General features: G+C 45.3%; 2 protein-coding genes across 6 annotated transcripts; both read left to right on the top strand.

Moving 5' to 3' along the window:
• The first annotated feature begins 531 nt into the window (after window positions 1-531).
• Window positions 532-17,037, top strand: RAB5B (RAB5B, member RAS oncogene family). Of its 3 annotated transcripts, none has more exons than XM_025927069.2 (6): window positions 532-692; window positions 11,364-11,626; window positions 12,702-12,853; window positions 13,245-13,367; window positions 13,917-14,010; window positions 14,346-17,037. In XM_025927069.2, exons 2-6 carry the CDS (start codon window positions 11,464-11,466, stop codon window positions 14,459-14,461), a joined length of 648 nt encoding a protein of 215 aa, XP_025782854.1. In that variant the 5' UTR covers window positions 532-692; window positions 11,364-11,463; the 3' UTR covers window positions 14,462-17,037. The 3 variants fall into 3 exon arrangements, with proteins under 3 accessions (XP_025782854.1, XP_086569246.1, XP_086569245.1); XM_086713120.1 differs by lacking the exon at window positions 532-692 and adding an exon at window positions 750-769; XM_086713119.1 differs by lacking the exon at window positions 532-692 and adding an exon at window positions 10,362-10,505.
• Window positions 17,038-18,696: 1,659 nt separating this feature from the next.
• SUOX (sulfite oxidase) lies at window positions 18,697-23,249 on the top strand. 3 transcript variants are annotated; one of them, XM_086713115.1, is made up of 4 exons: window positions 18,697-19,122; window positions 20,590-20,646; window positions 20,917-21,094; window positions 21,333-23,249. In XM_086713115.1, exons 2-4 carry the CDS (start codon window positions 20,600-20,602, stop codon window positions 22,740-22,742), a joined length of 1,635 nt encoding a protein of 544 aa, XP_086569241.1. In that variant the 5' UTR covers window positions 18,697-19,122; window positions 20,590-20,599; the 3' UTR covers window positions 22,743-23,249. The 3 variants fall into 3 exon arrangements, with proteins under 3 accessions (XP_086569241.1, XP_086569243.1, XP_086569242.1); XM_086713116.1 differs by lacking the exon at window positions 18,697-19,122 and adding an exon at window positions 19,162-19,846; XM_086713117.1 differs by lacking the exon at window positions 20,917-21,094.
• Window positions 23,250-23,615: the final 366 nt, after the last annotated feature.

The raw sequence follows: 23,615 nt of genomic DNA, 5'->3' as shown, positions 1-23,615 counted from the left end.
CACAAAAAGGAGGACGCACCGACGTGAGCTATACTTTAATTCCCGGACTCCGGGTCCTTAGGTGAGATATTTCTCTTTACGCCGCCAATTTGTCATAAAGGGCGGGGAGCTAGAGTCAGCCCCCGCCAAATTCGGGGGGAGGGGCGAAGGTCAGTAGCGGCCTTCCTAAGGCTACTTTCAACCCGCCTTGCCTGCCATTCAAGTTCCGAATTTTCCCAGTACTGGTTAAGTCTTCACTTGGACCCGCCTCCATCACTCACCTGATTAGATGTTTATGAGTCAGAAGGCGGGGTCATGAGGGCGTCGAGATGTTATTGGTTGATATGTACGCCTGTCAGCAGTGAACCGCCCCCTGTCTCAGAAAGCTAGCTCTTTACTGGCTCCTCACCTCGTCCATCTTCGAGGTTTCCTTCTCTATATTGGTCCGGAGCCCCGCCTGTCCAGTACCTCGCTGGTACCCGTTGGTGACGGCGCCGGAAGAGGCCCGCCTTTCTCCAGAGGATTGGCGGATTAGTGCACACATCGCCCACCCTTGGTGGTAGGCGGGTAATCGTGCTATTGGCTGGGGCCCCCACCCCAAGGCGAGGAGGAGGAGGAGGAGGAGGAGGAGGAGGGGCAGGAGGTTTGGTTGAGCTGCAGCTGTTTGTCTGTTCGACACAGGCTTGGGCCCGACGGGGGAGACGGAGCCCCAGGTACCGGGCTGATGGAGCCCACAAGGGCAGGGGCGGAGGCGCCCAGGAGAGGAGAGCGGACTGGCCTGAGAGCAGAGGCGGGTCTGGACCTCAGCGAGGGGTCAGGGCGGCCCACTGGAGAGGGGAGCAGGGGGCCGGGCCCCGGCAGGCCTAATGGGGGCGCTGAGGAGGGGGCCGGGCGGGCTGGGAGCCCGAAGTTGGTGAGGCCGGGAGGCGGCCGGGTTGTGTTGGCGGCCTGCGGGGGCCGAGGGCCGGCGCGGGAGGCCCGGGGCTGTGTGAGGGCAGGGGCAGGCCTCATTGAGCAGCTCTGAGGAGGGAGGAGCTGGGGGAAAGGGACGGGGCCACGGGTGAGGTAAGCCCATTTGCCGGGAGGTGCGGAGGGGTCAAATCAGACGCCCGGGCCGCGAGGATAACCGGGGCTGAGGCTTTCGAGCTGTCTAGTTGGAAGGGCCTGAGAAGGCATCTTAGTTGGGTAAGGGGCATTCTCTTCAGGGAAAGTGTCTATTATGAAAATAACTAGGGTGCTCTGAGTTGAGCTGAGAGGGATTTGGGTTCATTGAGGGAGAACTGAGGCAAAGGAGGAAAGCTTTTCTAATCTAGAAGACTAGTTAGTTGGAGAAGTGGAAGCAGGGCCTGGTATCAGTTATGGGAGCTTCTGGGAATGCTCATGGGTGGACTGGAGGATCTGGGTCTTGAAAGGACCCACTCTTTTGTTCCTCTTAGTGGTGAGTTGTGGTGACTCGAAGTTTTTTGGTACTCCCGGGGTAGCGAATGATGACAAAAGTTAAAAAAAAAAAAAAAAAAAAAATTGTGACTGTTGGCTGTTCCAACTGTTCCCTACACTTTTCCTTGGCTTCAACTGGTTTAAGGTGCAGTCTGTGTTTCTTCTTACCAACCTCAGCTGGGTTAGGGTGCAATGCTGTCTAAGAAATAAGAAGTTGGATTTGGGGGGGTGTTTGTTCTCACTTAATAATCTGATCTATGGTGGTTACAGTATCTCTGACCTAGAAGCAGGGGATCAGCGATTGTATTATCCGCCCTGGAAAGGGGCTTAAGAGATCCCCAGTCACAAATCTTCTGACCATAGTTGGTGAAACTTTTATGGGACTTCAACTTGGGTATTTCCCAGGCAGGTAATGGTTAGGTGGAACAAGCCTGGAAACATGAGGTGATATCACTGAGGAAGGGATTGGAGGAAGAGTGAGAAATTCCATTCCAGAAGGTTGGCATCACCCCTATTCTTTGTCTACTTCTTCAGGAGCCCAGGTAAAAGTTGGGTCAAACAGTGAGGCATATGAGGAACGGGTGAGTAGAGAAAAAGATGGATTACTAAGGCACAGGAATCACATTCTCCACCCCCCCCCCCCATATATTTTTAATGGTCTTCTGATCTCCTTAGTCCCCTATAGTTGGAGTTTATTGGATTTTCCCTTATACTTCCTCCTTTTACCCTCTTATACAAATGTATTTTATGATTATATTTCTTCTTAATTACACAAGTAATATGTACATATTTTTAAATACTCAGGCTGTACAGAAGTGTAAAAAGTGTAAATCTTCACATACATACTTCGCTCATTTTATCCAGAAAGGTCAGAGATAAGAGACAACAGATCAGACTAATCTTACTTTGGGGGATGTGCCACCAAAGGCAATTCTGTTTTCATGTTCCCACTAAACTCTGGTCTCTCATTCTTTCCAGTTTTCTCTTCTGGAATGATACTCTCTTATTTATTGTGCTCCTTTCACAGATCATTTTGTCTTCTATCAAATTCATACAAGCAGAGAGCTATACTTTGGGTTATTCCTCTTCACCTTCTTAAAACACAGAGCACTGCACCTCCCCACCCCCCCACCCCCCCACCCCCCGTCCCCAGCATCCCCCAGTTGTGCATTCGTTATCCTAGGAAATGCCCAAATAGATGGCCAATACTTTTTTTATGGGCAGGAAAGAAGCATTGAGGTAAATCTTTTTGTTTGGGAGAATTATTGGCATCTTTGCTAAAGTGAGGAATTTGAGACCTCCGTCTTCTGGTTCATGGCCTCTGCGTGTTCAGACATTCATTGAATATCTTTTCATTAACCCAAAAGAAGACAGTGGCTCTCCTAAGGGGCCCCTGTATCTGTCTTTCTGTAGTGATGTGAGAAGCTCTCAAGTTTCTCTGGATTTGAAATTGGTTTTCCTCTAAACCTCAGTACAGCTAGGACATTTCATACTACCACCTTATTAATTGAATTTGTTCTTACTGGCTCTAGAAGCCCTCTAATGTGCCCAGCCTTTGTACAGTGCCCTGAGAAACTTCAATTATGTCCCCCAGGAGTTTTTCTTTTCCTTCTGCAAAGCCAGTCCTAGAGAAAATTGTGTGGATATGTGTCTATGTGTGTGTTTTAATCCTCTACAGGCTTTGCCATTTTCTACATCCTGGTGGTATTGTGTCCCTTTCTTCTAGACTTTTTTTTTTTTTTTTTTTTTTTGTCTTTTCCACCTTCTTTTTAATCCAAGTCTACCTTCAAGAAACAATCTGACACAGATCCAGAATTATAAAAATGTATTTGGAGAAGAGGGCTTTCCCATTGTCCTTCAAGTCATACCTCCTATCTTCTAACTCTCACCTTGCCCAGGAGCAAGGATTGCTTTTCTGTAGTTTGCTTGTTTGTATGCATTGATACGAATTTGACTTCTGAGGATATATAAGTTAGGAGAAGCAAGTGTGTAGGCTGCTCCCTAATCCTAAAGCATTTCAGATTGGAAAGTAACCAAAGTGTAAGACAGTAAACTCAAAATAAGGAAATGCAACAGCCCTCAAGGAGGAAGGATACCTTAAAACCCTACACAGTACACTCCCACTTCCCAAGAGTGTTTTAGGAAAGAATTAGTCATTGAACAGTAACTGAGCTTAGTAAGGAGCCAACCAGGTGGGCAAAGTGTGTGCAGATTTCTGAGCCAGGCTGTAGCTTTGGTTTAGGGGCAGTGGATACCTTTTCAGAATGTCCTCTAACTCTGTGGTGGTGTGATGGTGGGTTTTTTTGTTTTTTGTTTTTTTAACTTGTGTTTCTCAAGTTCAGGAATTAATAGAGATAATGACCCAAAGTTTTTTTTAACACTTAACATTAACTGAAAACTCAGGGAACTTGTTTTAAGCCACAGTTGCTTCAGTGTTAAGGTGGGAGGGCCACATATTGGGTGTGATTAGGCCATCTGAGCATAGTAACGGGTGACAGGAAAAGCAGTTAGCCCATGTGAGTTGCAACAGTACTTTGTGGGCTGGGTCTCAAGGGGGCCCTCCATCCAAGGGAGATCACAAAGAGGCCAGGGAGAGAATTGGTATTCTGAGGACTATTAAAAACATTCCCAAATGGAACTAAGAAGCTATCCAGGTGGCACAAAAAGGGGAAGAATAGATGAAGGAGGAAAGCAGGACTGCTTTAGCCTTAATTAATTTAGAGAGCATTTAATGAACACCTACTAGGGACCAGGCATTGTGCTGGAAAGTCAAGATGACATAAAAAAAAAAATAGTAACACTTTTTGAGAGGTTGATAGTTCAGCAGAACAAACACACACAATGAACTCGTATAATGTAATAAATGCTGTGATAGAAATACCGTCGTAATTCTAGGGGACCCCAGAGGAAACTGATGAATTCTGCTGGGTGAGAAGGTGTCTCACAGAGAAGGTGACATTTAAGCTTGGCCTTAAAAGATAAATTACGAGTTTACTGGTCTCACAAAGTGGGGAAGGACATTCCAAATCTTTCCTAGGTCAATAGAGTTTGTACTACCATACTGATAAGAGATAAGTATGCTTTTTACCTCTTAGGGAAATGGAAGGGAGAGTGGGGGAAAGTGGAAGGACTCTCTCATTTAAGACAGTGACTCATTAATTAACATTGGTCAACACAATGAGAGAGCCAAGTAGTAGAACCCTCAGTTCAAGATTTTAGTAATTTGGGGTCTAAAAGAAGTTGAGAGTTGAAGGTATTCACTGGCTTTTGTCCTATCTTCCCTAATCATTAAATCTCTTACAATAGTCCCCAGCACACAGACCCTTGTAAAAGTTACCACTCTTTCCCTATCATTTATTCCATTAAATTATTTCCATTTCAGCCTTCCTGGCAGGGTTGGTCAAGACCTTCTAGAGAGGCATGGTAATGAGTGAATTATTCTGTTAGAAGAATATAGAATTGGATTCTAGTTCTCAGGGAAGTCCTGGGTCTGTCTACCTGGTTTTAGTCCCAAAGGAAGTACTTATCTAAACTGAATAGAGGCAGAAACTATCCAATCTAAGCTCTTCATCCAGTCCTGGTGCCCTCTTCAGGGTTCAATTCAGAGTTAGCATCTCCTGCTTCCTTAAGAGGTATAGTGGTATACTACTAGCAAGAGTACATGACTTGGAGTACTTACCAAAAGGAGATTTAGCTGTCTGTATGATAACACCTGGCAAGTTAATATTATTTGTGATAGCTGTCTGTATGGTAACACCTGGCAAGTTGATTAATATTATGTGCCTCAGTTACCTTACCTGTAAAATACAGAGACTGGACTAGACCTCTAGACTGCCTCTTATCTGGCAAACTGACCTTATGGGACTGACATTTGAGTGTGGGCTAGACTCCAGTGGCAATGTATCTGGAAGTTAGTCTCTGTTAATAGGTGATAGTCTTCTAGAGGCTTCATAATGTGTTTGGCTCAGACACTCAAAGATACCACGTGGAAGGGGGGCTGAAGAATAGAGTCTTGCTCTGCTGGAACCAGCAAACTGAGAAACCTTTCCTATGCATACTTTTCCTGAGCGTTTAGGGGAGCTACCCAAACTAATGAACTGACCCCTTCATCCTCCACCTTCCCCTCCCCAGTGGGCTGATGCCATGGTCAAACCTCAGTCCTCCCTAGTTAATGGTCATTTGATAAACCATTTTTGTGGAGCTGCACTTCTAAGGGAAGTTAAATCTGATTTTTTCTCTCCCAGTCTGAAAGGGTTGAAGGGAAGAATAACTTCCTTGTCCTCCCTTTTTTTTGCCTCAGGTTTGAAGGTAATCATCACACCACTTGGCTGGGTGGCAGTGGTTTATGTTTTGTCTTTGAACAGATCATTTGCCTACTGTCAACTCTTAGGAAAAAAAAAAGTCACCACTAGGAATCATTTGAATCTTATGTATATTATTTCACATCTGTACCCCTGATCTTTTGAGAGTCTAGCTATTGCATAAAAAAACATAATAGCCTTATATACATGTTGGGGTTGAAGACCAAGGCACAGTGATGGGCAGCCCATCAATTACTGTGAACAGGGAAGGTAAGACATATTATTGAGGTGACACATCGGGTAGGAGGTAGTTTTTTCTAACCCACTAGTTTCTAATCTGTGACAATCCAAGGTTGCTTAGTAGCAAGAAAGTTTGCTGATTTGTCTGTGGGGGTAACAAGGGTTTTGCAACCTGAATGTGCTTGTGACTGTTTCCTATCTCCACATTTCCCCTACTCCCTACTACTATTTTCCCAGGCCTAGAGCCATGTGCCTATGAAAATTCAGTCAATTCTAACTCCCATGTTTTCTCCTTGTAAAGTAGTAACATTGAGGCTTAGTGTTCTGCCCCTTAGATCACATGCTTTGAAATAGTTGAAAATGTAAGCAAATAATTGGGGCACCTGGCTGGCTCAGCGGGTAGAGCATGCAACTCTTGATCTTGGGATTGTGAGTTCAACCCATCTTGGATGTAGAGCTTACTTTAAGAAAGAAAGGAAGGAAGGAAGGAAAAGGAAAGAAAGAAAAGGTGAGCAAATAAGTCAAAGAATCTAGTAACTTTTCCTGTTGTGTCTTAAAGAATATAGCATATATGGGGCGCCTGGGTGGCGCAGTCGGTTAAGCGTCCGACTTCAGCCAGGTCACGATCTCGCGGTCCGCGAGTTCGAGCCCCGCGTCAGGCTCTGGGCTGATGGCTCGGAGCCTGGAACCTGTTTCCGATTCTGTGTCTCCCTCTCTCTGCCCCTCCCCCGTTCATGCTCTGTCTCTCTCTGTCCCATAAATAAATAAAAACGTTGAAAAAAAAAAATTAAAAAAAAAAAAAAAAAAAAAAAAAAGAATATAGCATATGTATGTCACCTAAAGGAAACTTGATCAGCTTATCATCTGTTTTTTCCTATTGTGTCATCTGTTTTCTGTTCTAAAGTGTAGAGTTATGATGGCCTATCTTTTCTTATGAAACTGTATATGAAGTGCCACATAAATATGTTTTTAAAAATCATTCCTCACAGATTCTGAGAAACTCTAAGGGAAAGAAATTTCTTTTTTTTAATGTTTATTATTATTATTATTTTTTTTAATGTTTATTCTTGAGAGAGAGAGAGAGAGACAGAGCGCAAGCAGGGGAGGGTCAGAGAGAGAGGGAGACACAGAATCTGAAGCAAGCTCCAGGCTCTGAGCTGTCAGCACAGAGCCTTGACACAGGGCTTGAACCCATGAACCATGAGATCATGACCTGAGCCGAAATTGGATGCTTAACTGACTAAACCACCCAGGCACCCCAGGAATTTCTTAAATGTACCCAGAACTTTGGAAGTGAATTCAAATTTCACTTTTTACTACTTTTTCCAACCCCCTCCTTCCCCAAAGATCCTTATAGATAAGGAAGCCAGGGCTCAGAAAGGCAAAGGGAGTAGCGTAAGATCACAGTAGATTTTAACTGGCAAAGCAGAGTGTAAAACCCAACCTTGCTTGATTCCAAAGCCGTTACCAGCACTACACGGGACTGCCCCTGTCTAATTTGACTCCCCATTTTCATAATTGTGTCATAACTTCAGTAGCAGGGTTGAAGAATCCTCTGACCCCTGGAGAGCTATAATCAGCCCTCATCTTAATTTCATCTAGAAGTTTTATAACAGTAACCATAACCTATAGGCTGGCGAGAGACTAGACGTCCTCCCATCCTTATTAACCCCTCCTAACTTGTCAGGCCTCTCCAGAGCAGTTTTTTAAACTTTTTTTTTTTTTAATCATGACTCCTGGGGCGCCTGGGTGGCGCAGTCGGTTAAGCGTCCGACTTCAGCCAGGTCACGATCTCGCGGTCCGTGAGTTCGAGCCCCGCGTCAGGCTCTGGGCTGATGGCTCAGAGCCTGGAGCCTGTTTCCGATTCTGTGTCTCCCTCTCTCTCTGCCCCTCCCCCGTTCATGCTCTGTCTCTCTCTGTCCCACAAATAAATAAACGTTGAAAAACAAAATTTAATCATGACTCCTAATAAAACAAAACATTTTACATCATAATTCAATGTGTGTACATAAAGTGAAACATTTTCACAAAATGATTCTTATTTGCAACATACTTGTTATTTTTTTCTTTAAAAAAAATTTTTTTTAACATTTATTTATTTATTTTGAGAGAGAGAGGAGAAAGAGAATCCCAAGCAGCCTTCACACTGTTAGCACAGAGTCTGACATGGATGGGGCTTAAACTCTTGAACCACGAAGTCACGACCTGAGGCAAAATCAAGAGTCAGATGCTCAACCAACTGAACCACCCAGGCACTCCCCCCCCCTTTTTTTTAATATACTGATCATGATCCACAAGTGATTTCAAGGTCATTATTGGTTTACAACCCCCAGTTTGAAAAAGAGCTAAAGCATTGTGACTAGTGGCTAAGAACCTAATTAATACCGATTCTTGCAGTACTGGATCCCAGAATTTAGAATTTTGTGGACCAATTAATTTAAATTTGAGGGTTTTTGTTTTCCCACATACTGGTATTTAGAAGTCTTACTATTGCCAATCAACACCATTATATTTTTAAAGCATTAAAACAGTTATTTAGAAAGCTTTTAAAAAAAATGCTTCCTAAAAATATAATTAAAAAATATATATTTCCTCTTAAAAAAAAAAAGAATTTGGTAGAATGAAAAACTCTTAAGTCCTTCACATAACACCCTCCTCAATCCTACTCTCCTCAGAGAGAGGTAACAAAATTGTTAACAAATTTGTATGTATTCTTCCAAAATGTTTTATATGCAGAATTTTGTTTTACATATGTAGGATCCAACCATGTGTTTTGTACTACAACTTTTTAACAATAGGTGTTAGAGGTTTTTCTATATAATACATATTTACCTTTGAGAGGAAATTGATACTAAGAAAGTAAGAAGTTAGAAGTCTTGTTACAGAGAATATTCTTTTAAATTGAATAAATTTAGCTTTATGAAAAACTTGCTATATCGTCTTTATTTTTACCATTTCCTCATGAACCACTGAAAACACCACAAAATAGCCTGTGTGTATCTGGATTCGTAGGACTCACTGGCCTGGGGAATATAAAATACCCAGTAGAATCAGAGTAATTTCTTACATTCCTCTGTCTTAATCTAGTCTACTTTGGGACTTTTTGGAGTTCTCATTGATCTTTTCTGTAAATCAGGGCCACTAAATAATACTTACCTTTTTTTCCTCAAGTTTATTTATTTTGAGAGAGAGAGTGCGAACAGAAGAGGGGCAGAAAGTGGGGGGGGGGGGTCGATTTCATGACTGAGATCACGACCTAAGCCAAAACCAGGAGTTGGATGCTTAACCGACAGAGCTGCCCAGACTCCCCAACAATACTTATTTTTTAGCACTATGCTAAATATGTCTTTTCCTTAACCTTTATTGCTACTCTGTGAGTTAGGTGTTTTTTCCATTTTATAAAGGTGGAAGGAAAGGCTCAGAGAAATTTCTTGATGTCGTTAATAATGAGGAGTGCCTGGATGGCTCAGTCGGTTAAGCATCCAACTCTTGATTTCAGCTCAGGTCATTATCTCGGGGTCCAGAGATAGAATGTCAAGCTTTTGCTCCACACTGGGTGTGAAGCCTGCTTGAGATTCTTTCTCCTCTCTCCCTCCCCAGCTCACACATGCACACTCAAAAAAAATGATTAGTGGTTTAATATTCATGAAGCACTTTTTGCCGCATATTTATTTTTTAAGTTTATTCATTTTGAGAGAGAGAACATGCGCATGCTGGGGAGGGGCAGAGAAAGAGGGAGAAAGAATCCCAAGCAGGATCCACACTGAGCATGGAGCCCAAGGCAGGGCTCAATCTCATGACCATGAGATGATGACCTGAGCTGAAATCAAAGAGTCAGAAGTTTAACCAACTGAGCCACCCAGATGCCCCTGTCAATACTCATTTGTGTTATCTCAGTCCTCACAACAGCTTTATGCAGCCCATAAACTATTATCCCATTTTACAGATGAAAGAAATGCACAGATGGATTTAGTAATCTGCCCAAAGCTTCACAGATAGTAAGCAAAACTGTAAAATAAACCCAGTGAATTAGACTTCATAGTCTTTGTTCCTCTGCACTGCCTCATGTATAATTTTTCTCTTTACTATCTTTATTCTATCTTTACTAGAATTACAGATTGTTAACGCTGATTTGACTCCAAAGCATCTTGCTATAGTGACAAAATAATGTTTCCCCACGTGCCATAAAGTATGTTTATGGAGTTATTAGAATCAGCCTTGGAGAACAGAAAGATTAATTTGAACAAAGTACAACCAAAGTAATGCTTAGGTTTTGGACAGAAGTTTTGCATATTCTAATCATGCTAACACCTTTGAATCTTATAGTTCCTTTCCCCTCAGAATCAGAATGATGAAATATATTCAGGTTTGGATGATTAGACTCTCAGAAGTCTCCACTTCTGTCTCTGTCTCCTCTTAACCACCAGCTTTCCAAGCTCCTTGGGAGGTTAAAAAAAAAAAAAGGTGGTTCAGTTTCTTTTCATCAAATGTTTATCACTTGAAAACTTATCCCTGCATCATCCTCTGGACTCCTGCTTGTGTCAAAAGGTACACCTTTCTCTGCTTCAAATTTGGAGGGCTACAGCTGTTAGGCCCATTTAGTGTGGAGAGTAATCTAATCCCTAGGCACCAGGAAGACAGCTGCAAGTTGAGAGGTTAAGCCTACTGATTCTTACACATGGTAGATTCTCAGACTCAGAGAGGTGGCAGAAGCAAAAAGAAAGAGTTGATGCTGAATGCGGTTTGTTAGTTGTCTATGGTCTATTTCTCTACTCACCTTTGACCAGAAATGATAAAGGACAGATTTTTCTGGCAAATGGACCCTGGTTAGAGTTTCAGAAACATCAAGAAGACTGGTTGTGTATGAAGGATATGGACCCAGAAGCTACCCCTCTGCTCCTAGGGAGGGGTGACTCATCCCACACCCCTAGAGTGCATCTCTCATTTTGAAAGCTAGAAAAAAGATGGGGGTGAGGGGAAGGACAGCACCAGGGATACCAAGGAGATACTGGGGGTCTACGGTACTTGTGGGTAGATATGGGTGTTCTTCGGGCCAACTAAAAATTGATCAATTTGCTATTTGAAGATCTGGTGGAAAAGTAATGGGAAATAAACTTATTTCATACCATTTTCAGTCTCTCCATTTCAGCTCCCTTAGCAGTTGGAGATTATGTAGTAGGGCAGACTCCACTTCCGATGCAATTTTTATTTTATTGTTCCGCATTCTTACCACTGAGTGTCAGCTACCTGGGACCCTCTCCGTGGGGTTGATGGGGTTAATGGGGTTGATTTTAATTATTAAGTCCTCATAGGAGCAAAGAAATTAGGAGATTTATCTTTTCTCTAAAACTGATTGCAGCAGCAATGGCCCGGTGTTTAATTTTACCCACTTTTTTTTTCTTGCAGGACTGTTGAAGCCTGAAGTCCCCTCCCCTTCCCCCTTCCCCCTTTGCCGCTTTGTGGCATCCCCCCTCCCTCCACCCTTTCCCATTCGGATAATCTAGCCATGACTAGCAGAAGCACAGCCAGGCCCAATGGGCAGCCCCAGGCCAGCAAAATATGCCAGTTCAAATTGGTCCTGCTGGGTGAATCTGCAGTGGGGAAGTCTAGTCTGGTATTACGTTTTGTCAAAGGGCAGTTTCATGAGTACCAGGAGAGCACCATTGGAGGTGAGTACCTCAGGGAAAGAGGAGGTTCAGTGTGTAGTGAGGCTTTTTTGAAGGGAGATCTAGAGACCTGATTGTGGAGCTGGCCTTTTTAGCTCTCTGGAACAGAAATCCTTTATAAAACAGAAGAAAAAAAAAATTGTCATAATGCCAAAAAATAGATATGTTTGTCTTCTTGCTTCCTAGAAGAAAATTAGAAAGGTTGACCTTTGCACACCAAGAAAATCACTAATTTTTTTTTTAATCTGTTTGTCTTCTTCCTCTCACTTCCTCTTAATCCAATTGAAGTTTAGTTGGTGTCATCTTGAGCAGGGTTGGCTTAAAGCAGTGATTCATAATCAAAAGTGTACATCAGAATCACCTGGGGAACATTTTTATCCTGTCATGCTTGGGCCCTGCCCTAGATGTACTGATCAGTATGGGAAGTAGGGTGAATTTGGTGGAGGTGTAGACATGTATGTTTGGAAAAGCTCTGTAGAAGAGGCTGGAACTAAATATAAAAGATAAAAGACATCTGCCTTTCCCACCTTTGCTACCTTCTCCCTTCTACTACTCCCTAGGGCGGTAATTTAGTAAAAGATCTTTTATGAGAACTCCCATGTTATACCTTCCCTACTTTTACTAGTAACCTTGGAAATGCAGTGTTCTTGGACCAGCAGAAGATTATATAAAAAAGTAACAGCCAAATTTATTGCTAATAGTGGGATCTGTCATCAGTCTTTAAAATCTTCTAATTAATTATTGATGTGACCTTTGAAACTTATTTTCTGTCACTATCCATTATTCCTCTATTTTGGTTAGAAGAGAGGTAAGTGTCAGCTCCTCTCTCTAACATTCATAGCTTATGTGCCCCCACTACTTAGAGGAACTTCTGGCAGGAAGGACTTAGCCAAGGGCAGTCTTAATCCTGGTTCTAAGACCTATACATAAGGAGAGGAACTCTAAACCTTTTCCTTAGCTGAATGACCTGGTTGGTAACTGGTCTTAGACTGAGAATGGAGATATTATGAAGGGGGCTGGGATTTTCCCATTGATCCTCCTACTTACAACTTCTTCCCCTCCATTCTCTCATCCACAGCGGCCTTCCTCACCCAGTCTGTTTGTCTAGATGACACAACAGTCAAGTTTGAGATTTGGGACACAGCTGGGCAGGAGCGATACCATAGCTTGGCCCCCATGTACTACAGAGGTGCCCAAGCTGCCATTGTGGTTTATGACATTACTAATCAGGTAAGTGGGCTGTGAAGTTTCTTGCTTTTATTAATAGGAATTAAATTAGGTGGGGAAGAAAAAACAAGTTCTTGAAATGGCAAAATAAAATAAGAGTATAAATTCTACTCCCAAGTGCTGGTAAGACAGAGGTAATGACACAAGTGGTTTCAGTGAGGGAAGGTTGCCTAGAAGAGGTGAGTTTTGAGACAGGGTTTTGAAGGTGATGGGCCTGGGGCACCTGGCTGGCTCAGTCGGTGGAGCATGTGACTCTTGATCTTGGGCTTGTGGGTTCAAGCCCCACGTTGGGTGTAGAAATTACTTAATAAAATCTTAAGTTAAAAAAAAAGAAGGTGATGGGCCTAGATTGGCAGTCATTCTAGCCTACCTTCTCTTCCTCATGTTTTCCTAGGAAACCTTTGCCCGGGCGAAGACATGGGTAAAGGAACTACAGCGACAGGCCAGTCCTAGCATCGTTATTGCCCTGGCGGGGAACAAAGCTGACCTGGCCAATAAGCGCATGGTGGAGTATGAAGTAAGTTGGCCCATAGAATCCCTCTGTAACACACTCCCTCTGTACTTGGGCACTTCAGTCCCCAAACCTGCCCTCTCTGAAAACCTCATCTGAGGACATTTATCATCTCCATTCCCCAGTTCCACACCAGGCTAAATACAACAATACTGTGACCCTAATGACAGCCAGGAGATTTTAGAGGAGTCAGAAAAAAACTTCAGAGCAGAGGGGTAGGGGAGTACCAGCTATAGGGGTATCAATGTGAAAACAGGAAAGAGGGAGCAGGTGAATTTGAGGTAAGGGACTATTCAAGTGTCACAACCTAAAAGCCCCCAACCAATTTACCTTCTCCCTCATTATCAAGATTCCTGATATCTGCTTGTTGGATTAAATGGTCTAGACCATGAGTTATCCTTGAGGAAGTCGTCACCAAAATATGAGTCCAGAGCCAGCTGGCTCAGAGGGCAATTAAACCTAGGATACTACCTAGTTCTGGTGCTACATGGAAGTGGAAAGACAGTACTTGTTCCTGTCTTACATTCTGAGTACCAGTATACCCACCCCTTGCAGGAGGCCCAGGCGTATGCAGATGACAACAGCTTATTGTTTATGGAGACTTCAGCCAAGACAGCTATGAACGTGAACGACCTCTTCCTGGCAATAGGTAAGGTCAGAACAGCCTGGGGTCTTCCTGTCTTTTTGCCTTGCCTCTTGGCAAGATCACTAGCCCAAGTCGTAAAGACAGAGGGGAGTGTCTCCTGCTGTGAAAACTAGGTATGGAAATAACTTTCCATTATGACTTCCATCCTTTGGCTACAGCTTTAGCCCCCATCCCCCCACATCTTTAATGTAGTTTACAAAAGTGAACCTTCCCCTCTTCAAAACATTCTTTTAATCTCTCACATTTCCCCTTTCCCTATATCACTCCCCCACCCAATAGTCTTTTGGAGAGATGAGTAAAATCTACCATACTTTTTTCCCTTCTCTTTTTATCTCTAGCTAAGAAGCTGCCAAAGAGTGAACCCCAGAATCTGGGGGGTGCAGCAGGCCGAAGCCGGGGTGTGGATCTCCATGAGCAGTCCCAGCAGAACAAGAGCCAGTGTTGTAGCAACTGAGGGGGTGGCTAGCAGCAAACAAGTATGGAGCTAGCACGAGAGCTAAGAAATAACCTCCATCCCCACCCCTCAGCACACAGCCCCTACGGTAACAGCACACTGAGCCCTGGCTCCCAAGGGCTGCCTCCTGACAGCTCCGTCATGGCACTTTTTAACGCTTCAGCAACCAACACCAGGCAGCTGTTGCCACTGGCCTCCTACCCCTACTCTGGGGCTTGGGGGTCAGATCCCCCAGGACTTACCTTCCAAAACAAACTTTCTTCACTTTGTATTATAGGTGCAAGACAGTGACCTACTTATCTTTCCTCTTCCTCCTCCTCCTCATTTTTCCAGAAAACATTTTTTTGTCTCCTGCCCCTTCCCCTTCTGCTTTTGGTCAATCCCTGTTCTTGATCCCCTTTTCCTCCTCTCCCCAGGATGGAGAAGGTGGTGAACCCAGGAACTGAGGAAGGAGGTTTCCAGTTCAGTCACATTAAAGGGCCCTGGGGGAGAGTAAGGCTCAGAGCGGGAGGGAGTAAGGAAACCTTTCCTTTTTGTTTTTATTTGGTTGGAGTTTCTCGTATTTGAAAACACTGCAGTCTCCATGAGTTGGCCTTGTGGAGGGTGTTTCTAGGTAGAGATGAGAACGGGAAGGCAAGCTCTCGGGTACCAGGTGGGAGTTGTGTTGTTAGCTAACTGGGCAGAGGTAGAGGAGGTGGAGATGCAGTGTCACCTGTGGCTCTGGAACTGTTCCAAGGCCTGATTTCCCCCTCACCCAGCCTCTTAGGTAGCTTCTCCCCCATAGTGGGGGAGACTCTGGACCTCAGAGTCCTCCAAAGAATCTTCACTGGTTGCCTGCATCTTTGGCTCTGCTGTGATCTAATTAGAGGAGGGACCAGTTTCTGAATCCCATCCTCTGATTTATACATATGCATTTTTTTCTCTGGCCTTTAGATGGCCTCAGCCCCAGCCACTATATTCCCCTGCAGTTTGCACTTTAATTGGTGGTAGTTCAGTTGGGATACTTGTTTTATGGGGGTTTTGATTGATTTACCTGCCCTCTCACCTTTTTAATTAAATGGAACCCAAGGTAGTATATATATGAGGTTTGGGGAGGGGCTGTAGAGAACAGGACCAGTGGCAGCTACTCAAGTCCAGTCTCCATTGCTTGCTTCCTCCAGCTCTGACTCTTAACCTATATTCTTGCCAACCTAGCTCTCAAGTATAGGTTTGCCTTTCCTGGGGAATTAACTGAGCAACTGGAGAGTGGTCTCGGGATAGCCTAGGCCATTGTATGGGAGTGAAGAGGGGTGTCAGGCAGGAGGGAGGAGTTTTCTATCCTTTCCTAGGGTTCACATTCAATTTGATCCAACCATTACTGTGTCTTTTCTACTTCCCTGTAAATAGGTATGATCTTTATTCCCATTGTACAGTCTGTTCTGTCCTCCACCTCCCATCAATCAGGCCCTGTTTCTTTTCTCCTTTGTTAGTATCTTCCATTTAGTCCCCCGATTCTTACCCTCATACTCACCCCCAGCCAGTGGTTTAATCCATGTACCACTAGAAGTTAATACCACAGGCCTACTTGTGGACCCCTCAAATCATAACACCTGTTCCTGTGGACAGGGAACAACTGCCACTGAAGGTCCATCACAGCTGTCTCATGTCACCAGAGGATGTTGGTCCCTTCTAAATCTCTAGCCACTCTTCTTGGCCTCTCTCATCCGGTGTTTTAGCATATCTTTGTGAAGCCATCAAGGCAAGAGAGAGCTCTAAACTCCTTGTTCCAGCCCAGAATTTTGGGAAAATTGGGGGAAGTAAGATAGGAAAGGTCACAGTGACCTAGGATTGGAACCTTTCTACCCTTTGATTTGCAGACTGCCCTCTGTCCCAGAGCAGCTGAGAAATCCTTGAAGCTGAGATTCCGAAGGACCCAGCTTAGGTTCTTCCACTTAGGCCTCAATTCCCTTCCTTTTCCAGGGGCAGCCTTAGTTCCCGTGGCCCTGAAACACATATATTTTTCTCTTCCTTTCCCAGCACCCACTAGCCCCCCAAAGCACCCAGTGCATCCTTATAAGTGGAAGAACTAGGATCGCTCTCTTAAATTCCTTAGAAATGAAGGGGTTTTTTTTGTTTGTTTGTTTTTTCTCTGTGCATCTTTCCCCCTGGAATGGGAGTGAAGTGGTTCATTGCCTTGGGGCTGGGAAACCATTTCTCCAGGCTTTTTCTCCCCTCCCCAGCCCCCTTAGGAACAGGATTGGCCTTAGCTTTTAGGCCTATCTGCTGCTTTCCTTCTACTTCTTACCAGTCCTTCTACTTCCTACCAGTTCTTCTGCTTTCCTTTGAGCTTTCTTGGGCTTGGGCTTGGGGATCTTAGTTTTTATTTCCCAGCTCTTCATTTTTTTTCTTCCCTTCTGATCAGTTGGTTTTTTTTTTAGGCGGGGGTGGGGGGGTGTCCTTTTTTTTCTTCTAAGAAAGCATTTGCCTTTTTTCCCTTTTCTTCCTCTCCCAACATAACAATCGTGGTAACAGAATGCGACTGCTGATTTACCGATGTATTTAATGTAAGTAAAAAAGGAAAAAAAAAAAAAAGAAAAGTGTATTGGAGTGTTGCTTCTTTTTTTCTTTTTTCTTTCTTTTTTCTTTTTTTTCTCTTTTTTTTTTTTTTTTTTTTTTTTTTTTTTTTGCTATTTGATACTAGAAATTTGGAAGAAAGGGCATTCAATGTTTTCGTGAATCAGAAATATACCCTCTCCTACGTCATCGTACTTCCTTATAAGTTCCCTTTAATCTTTCTTGAATAGTGAGATAGCCCAATTTGGAAAATATTCGCTTTATTGCTGTTTAATCACTCCTATTCCCAAGCCACTAGAGAGCTCATCAAATCTGACGTAACGTATTTTTATAGACCTCTTAATACATATTGGGCAGGGTGGGGTAGGGGGTGTGGTCTGTGGACCTCTGGGCAAACAATTGATGAGACTGGAAGGAAAGGTATTTGTGAATCCTTTGAAGTATTCTGCAAAAGTTTATGTGCATTTCTCCAGGGAAAGTGTGCCTTGCTTGCCTTGCTAGTATCTTAGAGGGGTCCATGACCTAAAGAAGGTTAAAGAAAGCACTAAATTTGTATTTTTAATTGATCATTTCCACCCCAACAGGAAAATTTCTCCTAGATCTGCTCTTGTTTGCTACTGTACTTGAAGCCCTTCAGTCCATCACGGTCTAAATGGAGGTGGGTGGGAGAGAATGACACAGAGAAAGATCAGGTATGGTTGCAGAAGTACAGGAAGAAGGACTGGTTCCAGACAGAGCTGGCATTACAATCCCATCTACCAACTTATCAGCTGTGGCCTTGACCTAGGTACTTAACTGCTCTCTGCCTCAGTTTCTTCTTCTGTAAAATGAAGAAAAGTTGAGGTTCAAAGGTCAATTGTGTAAAGTATGTGTGGAGCACACAAGATGACACTGTTATTATGGAGAAGTCTTATCCTGCAGTCTCAGACAGTCCCTAACTGATTTCTCTGTATTCTTGGGCTGAGCCCAATTTTCAAGGCTGGTAGGATAGGTTGGGCATCAGACCTCTTCAATGATTTAATTGAACACGGTTGAGCTGGAATTTCCAAAACCCTCAGGGCCAAACTCACCTTTTCACTGCCGATTCCCCTTTCCTTCTGTCTCTTAGTACTCCCCCCAGGGCTCAATGATTCTTGACAAAAGCTCTAGTTCACTTTAGGAGAGCAGAAAGGGAGAGGAAATGATCTTCCAAAATTAAAGATGAAGACCTTCACTTAGTAAGGTTGTAGTTCAACCTTTTGGCCTCTAGAGGGCAGTGTGGATACGTTCGCCTCAGGTTCACAGCCAGCCAATAACAAAGTAAGTTTTCAGTACTGCACCAAAGGATGAAAGGATAATGGCAAACGTATTCTTAGTGCTCTCCACTGTGTGATTATGAGCGATTATAATCTTTATACTTGGGGGTATTAAAATATTGTTCTAGTTATGACAATGATTTTTTAATTGGCTTAACTAAAAAAAAAGTCGGTATTTGTATTGTTCTGTACTTTGGGAAGAAAATAGACATGTCCAAGGGAACTAGTCTTTGAACCACCATTTAAGCTTCGTTTCTGTATTTATTCTTGGATATAAGAGAATTGAGCGCTTGACCTTGTTTTCACTAAAAGGCAAACCGGGCTGTTTTAGTTGCAACACAGATGTTTGTCAAAAACAGGGTAGAGGTGGAGCTCACAGCCGGGAGAATGCCGGCTGGATTCCCAGGCCTTCTCAGTGAACGCACCTTGTGTCACAGCCGTAGGGGCAGGGCGGGGGCGTCTCAAAACCTCCCACCTCTCCGCCCAAGCTTTGGAGTCCTCGTCACCTTCCACTGCCCAGTTCTGGACAACAGTGAGAGTCCCATTCCTTGTCGAGCGGGGATTGGAAACAAAAAACAGCCAGTCTTAGCTCCGAGCCCTCGTGGCACCCCTCCTGCCTCCGCCTCCAGAAGGCGGGCACAGCAGCTTGCAGGCGCGGCCAGCCAATAGCTGGGGGATGAACAGAAAGGCGAGAGTGCTCCTTCACTCGGCCCCAACGTCACGATGCTGGCCCCGCCCCTTCGCCAGCAGTCTCTGGGAGCCGGGCGGGTAAGCCAGCCACCCTGCGGACGCCGGACGCCGAGCCCGAATCCGGTAAGGGGGCTGGGGACTGGGAGTGGGAAGAGGAGGAGGAGGAGGAGGAACGACTGGTAACCTGGGAGATGGCCAGGGCCTTGGGACCCGGGGGTGCTCCGAACCCCATGGGTTCGAACAAAAACCCAGTACCACCTCCACTCCCGCTGCTCCTCTTAGGAGCGCAGTGTGTTGGCTACGAGACACTCTTGTGCCAGCTGCTGGGCAATGGCATTGGACTGGGTGCTTGTGCTCTGGAGTTGGACATATCCTCCTACCTAAAGTGCCCCCCGGGGGGTGAGGCGTCACCACCCGCAAAAGGGAGGTGGCGTCTGTTTTGGAGCAGAAGGCTGCTTCTCCCAAACCTGGGACACTGGGTTTACCAAGTTTACCCACAAGTCAGTCCTACTTGGACCACTCCCGTCTGGTTCAAGTGGGCTGCTGGGACTGAGGGCAGGTGGGAGGGAGAGTGAGGATCCCATGGCCCAGGAGTAAAATGCAGACTGCTCCTGTTCCTATCTCCTTCACAGTTTCTCGGCCTGCCCCCCTTTTTAGCATTTCGCCAGCAATTGGGACTCTTACTCTTCCTGGATTTGGCCTTCCTGGGGTCAGTGAGCTGCTCAATGCTGTGAGGAACGAACTGCTGCAGGGCAGAGAGGGGAAAAATTACTTCTTTAGCCCACTCCCTGACACCAAAGCCATTAACTTCTCCATTTGCTGAGTTCACGGGAATGGCATAGACAAGGTAGGGGTGAGAACCCTAGGTTGGAGTCCAGTTCCCAGCCAGGTTCAATTTTCTTTTTTCCTAAGGTTGGTAGAAGGAAAGGAAGGGACTGAAAGGCCTTCAAAAACCATGTTATTATGCGTTTGCTCCTCACAGCCGCTCTGCTAGGTAGATCTCATTTCATAGATGAGGACATAAGTTCTGAGTGAGTTGGTATTTTGCCCAGGAAATGGGGCTGGTTAATGGTAAGGCTCATTTCACAAACCCAAAACAGTTCGACTCCCCAGAATCTGAGCTGGTTCACCCTGTTAGGCTGCCACTGCCTTTTTCATGTTTTTGTCCCTAAGTTGGTCTGCCTCTCATTTGTCCTCTGCTGACTTTGGAAATAATAAACCAGCAAACTGGACAGTCGACATTTTGGCTTCTGACCTTTAGGCCCTTGGCCCTGAACATTGGTCTCTGTAGTGGATAGAGTAGAGAATGGAGGATGGTGATTCTAGAAGCCCCCTACCCACTGCCCCATTCCCTTCCATCCTGTCAGCACAGTCTCTTTGAAGTCGTTTATGTTTTCTCTAAGGACCCATTTGGACCTCCCCCCACACATAGTCCCTTCCTTTGGCCTCATTACCACAGAAAAAGTCTCTTCATTTGCCCAGAGAGCACCTTGCTGACCTCTGTCTTCCTTCCACTCATTTCCTCAAGTTTCACTAATATCATCCCCTCCCAGAACTCCTTATCTTGATCCTGGAATCTTTTTCCCACAGGTCTGTCACAATGCTGCTGCACAGGGCTGTGATCCCCCATCTCCGACAGGCCTGCAGGTAGGCCATCGCATCCTAGAACTTGTGTCTCAGCCCATATTCCCCACCCCCAGTATCTTTATGACATTTATCTACCAGATAAGATAGTTGAAATACTGGATACTAAGGAGGAAAGGGAAAGCCATATCTCACCTGCTTGTTCCACTCAACCCTGGAGAAACTTAAGTCCCAACTGAAGGAACCAATGGCCAACCTGGTAAACCTCAGGCCTTCACTGTCCCTTTCCTATGATCAGGAGTGTGCTGCTAAGAGGACCTCTCTCTCTTCCAGACTCAAGTCAGCCCCCTCAAGGCTCTATATTCGGGCTTGCTCTACAGATGATTCACTTCAGCCCCAGTGCCCCAGCCTTGCCTTCTCTGGTGATAACTCCAGCACCGGGGGATGGAAAGTCATGGGGACTCTGCTAGGCCTGGGTGCAGTGTTGGCCTATCATGACCACCGGTGCAGGGTAAGTGGGGAAGAAAGGGACTTCACTGTCAGAACAAGGGGGCCCTAATAAGCTCCCCAGGCAACCCAGGCTATTACCACAGAGCCCATGGTGATACTGTCTTCATGCAGAGTAAAGATGAAATCTGCTACCTCTCTTTCACAGTGGCCATGACTTTATGGTTTGGGTCAGGGTAAGCAAGAGTGATTCCTTCTTACTGTTTATGTTTCTTTTTGCCTTACCTCTGCGTTGTCTGCAGGCTACTCAGGAGTCACCACACGTATACACAAGAGAGGAAGTGAGATCTCACAGCAGCCCTGAGACTAGGATCTGGGTGACTCTGGGCTGTGAGGTGTTTGATGTTACAGAATTTGTGGACTTACACCCTGGGGGGCCATCAAAGCTGATGCTAGCAGCAGGGGGTCCTCTAGAGCCCTTCTGGGCCCTCTATGCTGTTCATAACCAGCCCCATGTGCGTGAGATGCTGGCTCAGTACAAGATTGGGGAGCTGAGCCCTGAAGACAAGGTACCTTCCACCTTGAAGACCTCTGACCCCTACATTGATGATCCCGTACGTCACCCAGCCCTGAAGGTCAACAGCCAGCGCCCCTTTAATGCAGAGCCCCCCCCTGAACTGCTGACGGAAAACTATATCACACCTAACCCTATCTTCTTCACCCGGAACCATCTGCCTGTACCTAACCTGGACCCAGAAACCTATCGTCTGCATGTAGTAGGGCCACCTGGGGGTCAGTCACTGTGCCTATCCCTGGATGACTTGTACAAGTTCCCCAAACACGAGATCACTGTAACTCTGCAGTGTGCTGGCAACCGGCGCTCTGAAATGACTCAGTTCAAAGAAGTGAGAGGTCTGGAGTGGAATATCGGGGCCATTAGCACTGCACGCTGGGCTGGGGCACGCCTTTGTGATGTGTTAGCCAAGGCTGGTCACCAACTCTGTGAAACTGAGGCCCACGTCTGCTTTGAGGGACTGGATTCAGACCCCACAGGGACTGCCTATGGAGCATCCATCCCTCTGGCTCGGGCCATGGATCCTGAAGCTGAGGTCCTGCTGGCATACGAGATGAATGGGCAGCCTCTGCCTCGTGACCATGGCTTCCCTGTGCGAGTGGTTGTTCCTGGTGTGGTGGGTGCCCGCCATGTCAAATGGCTGGGCAAAGTGAGTGTGGAACCAGAGGAAAGTTACAGTCACTGGCAGCGGCGGGATTATAAAGGCTTCTCTCCATCTGTGGACTGGGACACAGTAGATTTTGACTCAGCTCCATCTATTCAGGAACTTCCTGTCCAGTCAGCCATCACAGAACCCAAGGATGGGGAGACAGTACAATCAGGGGAGGTGACTATCAAGGGCTATGCATGGAGTGGTGGTGGGAGGGCTGTGGTCAGGGTGGATGTGTCTCTGGATGGGGGCCTAACCTGGCACGTGGCAGAGCTGGATGGAGAGGAACAGCGTCCCAGAAAGGCCTGGGCCTGGCGACTATGGCAGCTGCAAGCCCCTGTGCCAGCTGGGAGAAAGGAATTGAACATTGTTTGTAAAGCTGTAGATGACAGCTATAATGTGCAACCAGACACCGTGGCCCCAATCTGGAACCTGCGAGGTGTGCTCAGCAATGCCTGGCACCGTGTCCATGTCCATGTTGCCCCATAAGAAGGTGAAATGGAATTACCTACTCCCCAGAATCATCATCTCAACCCCTTTCCACACACATCCTTTTGCTTTGTTACCACAGGAAAACCTTTCCTTCCACCTCCACTTCTTGGATCACAACCCTATACTATGCCTTCCTAAACCACACACAGATATGCACATTGCACATTTCCACCCAGACACCAGCTCTCCTTTGACACTATGTTACATATCCCTATTATGCCAGAAGTTGAGAGCTGTTGAAGATGGAGGCTAGAAGTGGGGAAATTTCTGTAAACAAGCACTCTTCTCCTCCTACCCCACCTCCACTTCTAGTGTCTATCATCACTTTCTTTTGCTTTTCCTCTTGGGAGTCTTCAGAGAATGTGTGTGAATATGTGTACAAAAAATGTATATGCAACTTTCTACTGACTTTCTGGTTGCCAGGGGTCGTGAGAGGTGGCAATCCTGCCCCTTTATAGTTCCACTTTTCTAAACACATCAATAAAGTATCTGTTTAAGACACAACTCTGAAAAAAGAAAAGATTATGACTTTGGGGACTTCTTGAGGCTGGAGCGTGAGCATATTGCAGGAGGGAGGTGCACTGGTACTGGGATATGTAGTGAGATAATCCCAAACAAGGTGGGGGGGGGGAGGGAAAAGGGAAGTAGGGAAGTCAAAAAGTGGGGCTTCCTTCTCCGAGGTCTGCCAGTATCTGTAGCGTTGCTTAGGTGACTCACCTAAGAATACCCTCAAGAGAGATTTTTTTAAATGGCATTGTTAAGCTCCTCCCGCCCCTCCCCATTTCTAAACACTTGGCAGGAAAAGCAAAGAATTCTAAGAGGCTAAAATCAATATTGCCTTAGCAGAGGCAGGGCAAAACTTGGCACTAG

The sequence above is a fragment of the Puma concolor genome, chromosome B4, assembly GCF_028749965.1.
Source record: "Puma concolor isolate L17-30 chromosome B4, mPumCon1.1.hap2, whole genome shotgun sequence".
Classification (NCBI taxonomy): Eukaryota; Metazoa; Chordata; class Mammalia; order Carnivora; family Felidae; genus Puma; species Puma concolor.
Note: the sequence above shows the minus strand (reverse complement) of the source record. Positions and strands in the feature narration are given on the sequence as shown.

What these genes read in the sequence shown, in the direction of transcription:
- RAB5B (XM_025927069.2), top strand. Translation starts at nt 11,464, where the DNA reads ATGACTAGCAGAAGCACAGCCAGGCCCAATGGGCAGCCCCAGGCCAGC. An exon ending in CCAGGAGAGCACCATTGGAG is followed by an intron (nt 11,627 to 12,701) that starts GTGAGTACCTCA and finishes TCTCATCCACAG; the next exon opens with CGGCCTTCCTCACCCAGTCT. An exon ending in AGCGCATGGTGGAGTATGAA is followed by an intron (nt 13,368 to 13,916) that starts GTAAGTTGGCCC and finishes CACCCCTTGCAG; the next exon opens with GAGGCCCAGGCGTATGCAGA.
- SUOX (XM_086713115.1), top strand. Translation starts at nt 20,600, where the DNA reads ATGCTGCTGCACAGGGCTGTGATCCCCCATCTCCGACAGGCCTGCAG. An exon ending in CATCTCCGACAGGCCTGCAG is followed by an intron (nt 20,647 to 20,916) that starts GTAGGCCATCGC and finishes TCTCTCTTCCAG; the next exon opens with ACTCAAGTCAGCCCCCTCAA. An exon ending in ATCATGACCACCGGTGCAGG is followed by an intron (nt 21,095 to 21,332) that starts GTAAGTGGGGAA and finishes CGTTGTCTGCAG; the next exon opens with GCTACTCAGGAGTCACCACA.